General features: G+C 45.2%; 1 protein-coding gene across 2 annotated transcripts in view; it reads left to right on the forward strand.

Annotated features, from left to right (window-relative positions):
• The first annotated feature begins 4,480 nt into the window (after positions 1 to 4,480).
• Positions 4,481 to 9,728, forward strand: part of LOC123131972 (probable adenylate kinase 5, chloroplastic) — an 8,934-nt gene continuing 3,686 nt past the window's right edge. For both annotated transcript variants that reach the window (XM_044551709.1, XM_044551710.1), the window contains exons 1-12: positions 4,481 to 4,776; positions 4,878 to 5,006; positions 5,273 to 5,401; positions 5,479 to 5,613; positions 6,660 to 6,806; positions 7,533 to 7,607; positions 7,694 to 7,796; positions 8,603 to 8,634; positions 8,741 to 8,866; positions 9,122 to 9,157; positions 9,228 to 9,308; positions 9,397 to 9,535. In XM_044551709.1, the coding sequence (XP_044407644.1) occupies positions 4,606 to 4,776; positions 4,878 to 5,006; positions 5,273 to 5,401; positions 5,479 to 5,613; positions 6,660 to 6,806; positions 7,533 to 7,607; positions 7,694 to 7,796; positions 8,603 to 8,634; positions 8,741 to 8,866; positions 9,122 to 9,157; positions 9,228 to 9,308; positions 9,397 to 9,535 (1,303 nt within the window). In that variant the 5' untranslated portion in view covers positions 4,481 to 4,605. The remainder of the gene's footprint in view (positions 4,777 to 4,877; positions 5,007 to 5,272; positions 5,402 to 5,478; positions 5,614 to 6,659; positions 6,807 to 7,532; positions 7,608 to 7,693; positions 7,797 to 8,602; positions 8,635 to 8,740; positions 8,867 to 9,121; positions 9,158 to 9,227; positions 9,309 to 9,396; positions 9,536 to 9,728) is intronic.

Raw genomic sequence — 9,728 nt, forward strand, 5'->3', positions numbered from 1 at the left:
GGGGGGGTATGTTGCTAGCGGGCGACCTATGCGCTGTATAGGATCCCACTCTTACATCATGCATGGGACATGCATGCACGACACAGGGAACAGTGGGCTCACGGGCCTTCTTATAGCAAGTTAAAAGGTGTGTCCAAGCACATGCAGAACTGGGTACGTACGTAGTGACTTCGGTTCGGTGTGGCTTGAAAAGACCTGCATGAGCTCTACGACAGGGAAGAAGTGATGCTATGGCCGGAGGGGCCACCGCAACACCAAGTTCTTGCAGAATAGGGCATCACATAGGCGCCGTAAAAAATGATTCTAAGAGCATCTCCAACAGGCGCACAACTGCACGGCGCGCAAAAACTTTTTTACAACATAGAAATAGCGTTTTTTTTTTGCGGGAAGCAGGACGCTGGCTCCAGCGGCCGCTCCAAAATATGGCATGCACGAGTAGCTCCAGAAGGCATGCTAATTTACAACGCGCACAAGCATCCGACGCTTGCAAATATGATTTTTACATGTCCATTTGACAATATGATGATGTTTCAAATAATAAACAAATGTGCAAAACAGAGACGTAGCATAGTTCACTTGTATGACATAGTTCAAAATCACCCAACCAAATTCATGACAAATAAAAGTTTACACAAACAAATGGCACATCAACAATCATGCCACATCACTCATCATCGTCCTCTTCTTCCTTCGATTCTTCCTTCTCATCCAAAGACGATTCTTCCTCCTCTTCATTTTCAAGCGCCGCATCGTCATCAGGAGCTTGGATGGTGTTCACAAGATCTCTAGCAAGATAATGCGAAGGTATGTGAGGCACACAGGAAGACATGCGCCCGCCCATGTCACCCCGAAGGTGCTCCCATGCCTCCTATGAGAGACCCAAAACTCATGCCTCTCATGATATCTCTGAAGCCACCCATGCCTCCCGTAGGTGCTCTCAAGCCTCCCATGGTAGCTCCGAAGCCACTCATGACTCCCATTGGTAGCTCCCATGCCTCTCATGGCCATGGCTCTTTTTTGGACCAAGACTTCTTCACGGGAAAGAATGACATACTCCTTTTGCCTATCATCGAGTGTAGATGTGTCCATAAAGAACAAGTGCTTTTCCCTTTTCAATAATCTAGATCGCTACTCCATGGCCAATTTCTTCTACTCCAATGCCACCTTCCTCTCCTCGGCCGTTACCCTCCTCTCCTCGGCCGCCGCATCTTAGATCCTTGCCATCATCCTCACCGTGGTTGCTTCCTTTCGTGCTTAATAGCTTCCATAGCATTCTATAAATCATCGTCTCCTCTCTTCTTCTTTTCTTTTGCATCTTTCTTGCCTCCATTTGGTCTCTTTGGTTTGGAGTAGGCAACCGAGCTTGCTGTAGGGCTTCTCTTGCCGCCATCACTTGATGCCTCCTCCTCCTCATCATCATCCATATCAATAGTTGTCTTGCTTTTTTGCTCTCCTTCTTGGCCATCACGGGGCTTCCATTTCTCTTCATCCTTCAACACATTGTAGCAATGGGCCAACACAAATGATCTCCCTTTCTTGACCTTCCCTTTCTTGGCCTTCTTCTCTTCTCCTTGAAATAAGTTTTATGCAATAGTGAGCTACAAACAAAAGAACAAGTTAGCACTTGAAACACCAAAAAAGAAGCATGAACATGGAAGGAACATAAAGAAATGACACTTACCCTATCTCTATCATTAGTGTCACTTGGGTTTATCATGTCAACTGCCTTAAGTGCCGCCGCCCACCTTTGATAATCTTTGTTGACTGTCGACCACCGGGAGCAAAGAGATCTACGCGTGCGGTCAATTCCACTCTTGTTGTGTAAATCAAAGTGCTCCTTCATCCGGTCCCAATATGCATCTCTACTTTTGTCCCCTCTAATGTTAGCATCCATATACACATGCAACCATGTATTGCATAGCAAGATGTCTTCGTCCATGGTGTAGTTGCCCGCTCTTTCTTTCGGTGCATCGACAATACCCTCACCATCCTCGTCAACCTCCCACTCAACATGATCATCTTCATGCACTTCATTGGTTTGAGACCAATGAGAATTGTTGGAGCCAACACCCATAGTTGACATATATGTGTCATCATTGCAACTACAAAGTATGTAGAAGAAAATAAGTTATCCACATGTATACATTTATGTAAAAAAACACCAACAAAGGGGGAGGGGAATCATACCTTGTGGGCATTTCATCAAACACCTTGTGCGCATCAGCATCCAGCGCAACAAATTGCGAGCTCTCCAGCGCTTTGGTCAGCAGAGGTGTGGCCGGACGCCCTGCAAGGTTCTTCTTCGTCCGCCTAGAAGAACCATGTGCCTTGTTCTTCTTCCCGAACACCTTTGCTTGCCCTCGCAGCCGCCGCATTCAGTCGCTTGGAGAGGGAGGCCCGTGGCTTCACGGCGGGCGGCGGCACAACGCCACCCTGCGAGGTCATCAGTGGCGCCATGAAGAGGCCACGCACGAGACCAGTGCTTGGAGGAGGGCCGCCGGCGGCGAAGCCGAAGCTCAACCCCGCGTTAGGGTTTACGGCGGCGGTGGCGGAGGGGTCGCGGGTGTAGGGAGGGGTTGGGGGATGTCGGCGCGACCTTCTATCGGTCAAATTTCGCCGGTGACGGCGTAGGGCAAGGCAAAGGTGTGGCGGCCAGAGAGGTTGGCGGCAGTTGGTCGCAGGCGCTCGTATGTCCAGCTCGCGGGAGCGGGCGCATAAAATAAGTGGCACGCGATGTTGTTTTCCTCCGCGCGCTGAACCCATTATATCACGCGCACACGATTTTTGCGCGGCTGCTGGAGCGCCCGTTTCAACTCCGCGCGCGCAAAAAAGCAGTTTTTCCCAGCGCTCGGCTAAAATAGCGCGCCTGTTGGAGATGCTCTGAAACTGAAGAAGCCTGATGTAGCTAAGCATCAACATACGCTGAGATGCGTGTCGTGGCATGGGATTTTTATAGGGAGCTCTACACATCCGAGGGTGCAACTAACTTTCGTTAGATTCTACAGCATGTTCAGACCCTGGTCTCCACTGATATGAACGCGCAACTAACTTTTGTTAGATTCTGCAGCATGTTCAGACCCTGGTCTCCACTGATATGAACGCCAAGCTGACGGCGAATTGGACGTGTGAGGAGATCGAAAGGGCTCTCTTCCAAATGGGTCCTACGAAAGCTCCGGGACTAGACGGATTACTAGCCCTATTTTATCAAAGACACTCATCTTTTATAATTAAAAAAATTTAGGCTTGTTCGACAGTGATTTTTTTTAAATGGCAAAGAATTCCCAGCGGACTTTAACAGTACGGTGTTCGTTTTGATCCCTAAAGTCAAGGCACCGGAGTTGCTCTCTCAATTCTGGCCGATAAGCCTATGTAATGTACTATACAAACTGGCGGCAAAAGGTGTTGGCTAGGAGACTAAAGATCATCCTTCTGGTGCTTTTGTTCTTGGACGTTTGATCACAGACAACATCCTCATTGCGTACAAGTGCACACATGCCATTCGGTCCAGTCGACACGGGCGGCGGCGCTCCTCACCGCCCTCCTCGGCCATCCTCCTCGCCGCCGCCGGCCGGCAGCGCCGGGGCAAAGTCCCGTAGCGGTGGCGGGGCCTCTCTTCCTTGAGCTGGTGAATATCCTCGATGGATCATCACGTCTTCATCACCGTTGGAGGCCTCTACTGCCTACTGCCTAAGCCCCTAGGGGCCTAGCGTGGTTTCGAGGTTTGGCTGCAGCTCTGGTGGAGCATCCTCATGCAGCTCCCCTATGGTGCCCTTGGCAGGCCTCGATACCTCACGGAAAAGGGGAAAACGAATAAGAAAACACAAATGAAAAAAAAACCCGGTTCAGAGAACCTTCTGGAAGGTTCCCAAAATCCATAAAACTAGATAGAACTGCTAGAAGGTTCCTAAAACTAGATCAAGTAACTGGGCCAGCCCAGTGCATGCTATCCCGATCGATCCCTCTGTGCATTTGCTCGGGGTTCGGCTCATCTACACGGCTCCCAACAGGAAATATTGTGCAGGGCCAATAAAAAACTGCCACTTGTTCATGTGGGCCAACTCCTTCGATCAAGGTAGATTTAATTTGATATACGAGAAGAGGGCGGGGGCGGTGCGGCGAGCATGGAGGAGTCTGGCGCCGTGCGGCCCGCTAGAACACCGGCGTGAACGACATGTCCCTCCCTGTGGCCGAGCAGGGTCCCGCAGCCGTTCGGGTGGTGCTCGTCCTCCACGGCTTCTCGGAGCTTTGGCGCCACCAAATGGCCGCACTCGCCACGCCCTCGTCTTCGACCTCCGCGGCTTCGGCGCCGGTCCCTCCTTCGACCAGGCGCCTGCTCAATGTTGAGAGGTGGTGATGCGTGAGATGTGGTGGTGCAGGTGCCGGTCCCTGCGCACGTGTAGAAGTCTTTTCGGTTTGCTTCTTTGTTTATGGAAAAAAAAAAGGAGTTCGCGCAACAGCGCTGAGCTGCGAGATGGGCAGGACCCACCGCTGGCGACTGGGGGTGGGGAGTCGGGTGGCGACGCGTCTCAACTCTGAAGCCGCGCGACTCCAATCCTGCTCTCTCCGTTTTCCCTCCACACACACTGGCCCTCTTCCGCCACGACGATGGCGGCATCCTCCCCGGCGGCCACCGCCACGACGACCCCTCCTATCGCCGGGACGGCGATCCACCGCGGCCCCGGCGCCGCCCGCCTCCTCTCGGGGTCGCTCTCCCGCCGCTCTCCCCCGGCATCCACCGCCCAGGCTGTCTCCTCCTCCGCCGCCCCCAAGCCCAGGGTTCGTACATTATGGCTTGCTCCGCGCTACTTAAATCCGTGTCGTCGTGGTCGCGATAGCACATCGCTATGATTCATACGCTTCCCATGGGGTTCTGGCAGGGCTTGCTCCTGCCATGCCGGGCAGCGGAGGGGGCGGCGCCGGCGCGGGCGGAGGCGCCGCTGAAGGTGATGATCTCCGGGGCGCCCGCGTCGGGCAAGGGGACGCAGTGCCGCATGATTGTCGAGAAGGTAAAAAGCAGAAAACCATTGCTTGGGGTTCTTCCTATTTTGTCTGCGCCCAAAAATGCATATGTCGTCGGTGTTAATAACAGCCTGATGCAAATCTGAATTGTGGAGAAAGACTCTTGCTGAAGGATATGCATGTATCTGAAAGTAGTTGGCAGATTAATCAGCTTTGAACGGATTTATTGTTTAACTCTAGTTTTGGCTGTAAACATGTTTATTGATCAATAGCCTGCTCTGTTCTAAAACTCTTTCTTTTTAATTTCTTCTAGTATGGTTTGGTTCATATATCAACTGGGGATCTTCTACGGGCTGAAGTGTCTTCTGGCACAGATATAGGCAAGAAAGCAAAAGAATATATGGACAGTGGCATGCTTGTCCCGGATCAAGTCGTGACAGATGTATGCGGTTCGATTCTCAGAGGTTCTTTGTAGTTGGTAGAATTCTGTTAGCTAATGGTGGTTGTTATTTCATGTAGATGGTTGTATCACGACTATCACAGCCTGACGTGCGAGAAAGAGGGTGGCTTCTTGATGGGTACCCAAGGAGTTATGCTCAAGCACAAAGTCTTGAAAGTATGAAAATAAGACCAGATATATTCATTTTACTGGAAGTAAGCCATTTTTTTACCATTTTAAGACCGCATATACTCGTTGTATTGGAAATAGTCATTTTTGACCATTTATGGCATTTATTATCAATTGACACTGACACATCCTTCATATTCTTTCAACTTTTGATTATAACATCTTAATATATTGCGTTGCGACCTTGTCGATCATGCTTATCTCAATAGGCATCCTTATGTAGTGTTACATTTTGTTCCCATTCTGATAAATCAAAATGTTTAGAAAGAAAGGATGTTTGAACGAGCTTCATCACGGTACTTCAATTTCATGAATTCTGATTCTCCAACTTGTTATTAGTTTTATGAATTAAATTTGCTACTCCCTCCGATCTGAATTAATTGATGCAGTCTTTATACAATGTCCATCTTGCATTGTATAGAGGCTGCGTCAATTAATTCGGATCGGACGGAGTAGTATAATATGGCTGTCGCAATATTCTCCCAGAATGTGGTATGTCCAGGTTGTTACAGGGCTGTGCACACAGTACGATACTTTTCCTTCAAAACTGCACAAGAATACCACACCGCAGATTAGGGGTCATAACCAGGTCAAATTATACCCTAGACGTACATTATGGTGAATCCAGTAACTTTGGTTGTGACAAAAGGGAAGCTAGTGACTGAGAATAGATTTAATAATTAAGCAAATTGATCAGGTCTGCCCTTGTGCAACTGTAAATAAGATTCTTTACGAATTCATTTAGTGGGAATTCATATCAAGTTTGTTGGCGTGTGACATTCAAACTGATAGCAATTATACACTTAGCTGTGTATTTTCTGAATCAGTGTGGTTCATAATAGTCTGATTCTTCTTCTTTTTTTGAACTTAATCTGATTCTTATTTGTGTCAACTTCAGTATTTGTATCTTGAAATCAAATACTACGCATTTTGCTTCCCTTGCTCTTACAGAATGTCTTTGATCTCTTGTGTTTCATTTTGTTTTCAAGTTCAGGTTCCTGATGTCAATCCCAAACACTGTATACCACAGATATCTTTGACCTCTTGTGTTTCATTTTGTTTCTAAATTCAGGTTCCTGATGACAATCTAATCGATAGATGTGTTGGAAGAAGACTGGATCCTGTGACGGGCAAAATTTACCATGTAAAGAACTTCCCCCCAGAGAATGAGGAGATATCTGCCAGGCTTACTACACGCTCTGATGATACATTTGAAAAGGTTTCTGTTGTTGTCCGCTTAAGTAATCTTTTACTTGTTTTGTCATCCTTGGTAAGGTCTATAGATGTATCTATCTTGTTAAATATAATATGCTAGTTTGAGAGCTTGGGGCTGCATTTAAGAATTCGATTTGTGCAAATTCCTTTTGTTCTGTCATCACTAGCTTGGACCTAGATTTGAACATCAAAGAGTTTGGCAGGTGCAGGTTGCTTAGAAACTTGGTTGTAATTATGTTCTGTTTGTTACTATCTGTGTTTATTTATTGTAGGCCACAGCTGGTAAGTAATTATTTTTCCTATTGTTCCTGATCTGTACTATAACTTCTCTTCTGATACGCTCCTGCTTACTCTAGAGGAAAAAATATTATGTATGCTTTGGCTATCTTAAGCTCGAAGTGTTGCATATCTAGGTTTGACTTCGATTGTATTATTAATATTTTTAGGTCTTTTTACATCACTTAATCCCCCTCTTTCAGCTAGCTCTACATTCTCAGTGCTTTTCGTAAACTTTTAAGACACGGCAGGGGAAAAATATTGTGCTGTTTAAAATTTTACTGTCATTTACAGAATACAAAAATGAATTATACAATTAAACTGACAGGATGCAAAACTTTCCATTACTTACCGTACCCCCTTCCTCCCTTTTCTTTATGACATTGTGATTGCATAATGCTGGCATCGCTTCCATGAAACATTCTGAACCATAAGAGCCTTCTTTCTTCTGCAGGTTAAATCACGCCTTGAGACTTACAAACAAAATTCTGAAGCTGTTATTCCGACATACTCAGATTTGCTTAACCAGGTTCTCGTGTATTTCTAGCTACTATCATAGCAGTGATCCAGATAGTAAATCAGAAGTAACCTTTGTTCCTTCAACCTGCAATGTAGATTGATGGAAATCGCCCAGTGGAAGTCATTTTTCGTGAAATAGAGTCCATGTTACAGAAGATATGTACGAATGCTTCAGAAAAAAAGTTGGCCAAGACAAACGGTCAGAGCAATAATAAAGTTCCCCACTAATGTCTTCTTCCATTCTTCTACTGTCATTCACAACCACTATCATGTAACTCCACTAGATCAACCGGTCTCTCCGTTTGCTTAAGAACAGCCCATTTCACGTTATTTCGAAGCTGCATTTCTTTTAATATTTTTGCATATCACTTTGAGCTAATATGCCTTCTTTTAGAATGTGCTAATGTTATTTTAAAATAACCATAATATGCTATCAGTTTTAGCTAATATGTCAAGAATCGGTATACATCGTTTATTTAGCGAGACCATGCAAGAGAGTTGCATGTATATATTAGAGAGAAAGATGGTAATACTTTTACAATGCGACGAATGGCATGACCACAAGAGAAAACAATAGGACCCAAACAGAGAAAATAAACATCGACCAAAAGGCGAGTTACCAAACTAGGCCGGCCACAAAAAGGAACCCTGCGGGTTAACTTGTGGTTGAATCATGATAGGGCTTCAGCCCAAATTAGGTTGACCACTGAATACCCCACCAATAAGTGACTGAAATCTTCTGAAAGCCGGCAGCAAATGCATATCTCATTATGTTGCAGACCTCTCCTTGCTTTATGATGAAAGATCCAACGTCTCCTTTGGATTACAATCCATATGAAGATTTTGCAGCTTAGCCATGCCCAGGATTTCTAAATGACTATGGGGAGTTGATTTTTAATTATGTTCTCTTCTTCATTAGTATAATCAGGCAAAGCTTTTAGCTTCTTTTTTTACTATGCCGGCTTTCCCAATTCTCATTGTTTGCTCAAACTCTTCATTGAACAGGAAAACCACCAGACACAACAGCTTCGAAAAAGGTATGTGTAATATAGTTAGCCATTTTATTCTACGTGTGAGATCTTGAAGTGAAGTGTGTCCACTTAGATCTTTTCTATTAATGTATGTCTAAATGCTTTCTGCCAGGAGTGGCGTGGAATTCCAACGAGATTAAATAACATTCCACACTCCAGAGAGATCAGGAAATACTTTTACGACGATGTGATACAAGCTACAAAGCGTGCTATTGAAGATAAAAAGACTCGGTTGCAGGTTGCCACTTTACGTTTAAATTTATTTCAAATCTCAATTGAAGATTGAAATCAGAACTCACTGACTAAACTATTCACTGAGGCAATTTGAGTACTTTTCTCTTTCTATTGCATATTTAACCTAGAGGGAATAATATGTACTTGGGATTAATCATTGTGACTGAACCTTGTAGTCCTTTCACCTTTTTTTTGCTTCATGTGCTTTCTGGGAAAACATTTTTTCTTGATTACTGTCTACTTTTGCTCAAACATGCAGATAGATATCAATATTCCGGAGCTTAACCCTGAAATGGTAAGAGCACACAAGCTTACATATCTTTTTTGCTGGCGTAAACTGTCAATCAAACCTTTTTTATCTTCAGGATGTTTATCGTATAGGAACCCTCATGGAGCTTGTAAGAGATTTATCTCTTACCTTTGCTGATGATGGAAAGCGTGTCAAGGTGCTTACATTCGGTATTCATCCATATACCTCCACCTGCCCACTGCCTTTTTTGATGACACAACATGAGACTGCTAACTTCTTATCAGGTCTGTGTTCAAGGCTCCATGGGGCAAGGCGCATTTGCTGGTATTCCACTTCAGCTTGCTGGAACCAGAAAAATATTGGAATTCATGGACTGGGGTGACTATGGGGCGATGGGTGCCTTCATCAATATTGGAGCAGTAGGTTCGTCATCCACTAAATTAATACGTTCAATAGCATTGAATAAAATAAATGGTGGCTACTTAGTTTCATCAGAAGAATATTGAAAATGAAATTAAGTGTTAGTTATCGTGGAAATTTTGTGGATTCTTCTATTTTTTACTACTCTCATTGCTATACATGTATGAACTCTAAATGGGCCTTATGAGCCAAACAC

The sequence above is a fragment of the Triticum aestivum genome, chromosome 6A (assembly GCF_018294505.1).
Source record: "Triticum aestivum cultivar Chinese Spring chromosome 6A, IWGSC CS RefSeq v2.1, whole genome shotgun sequence".
Classification (NCBI taxonomy): Eukaryota; Viridiplantae; Streptophyta; class Magnoliopsida; order Poales; family Poaceae; genus Triticum; species Triticum aestivum.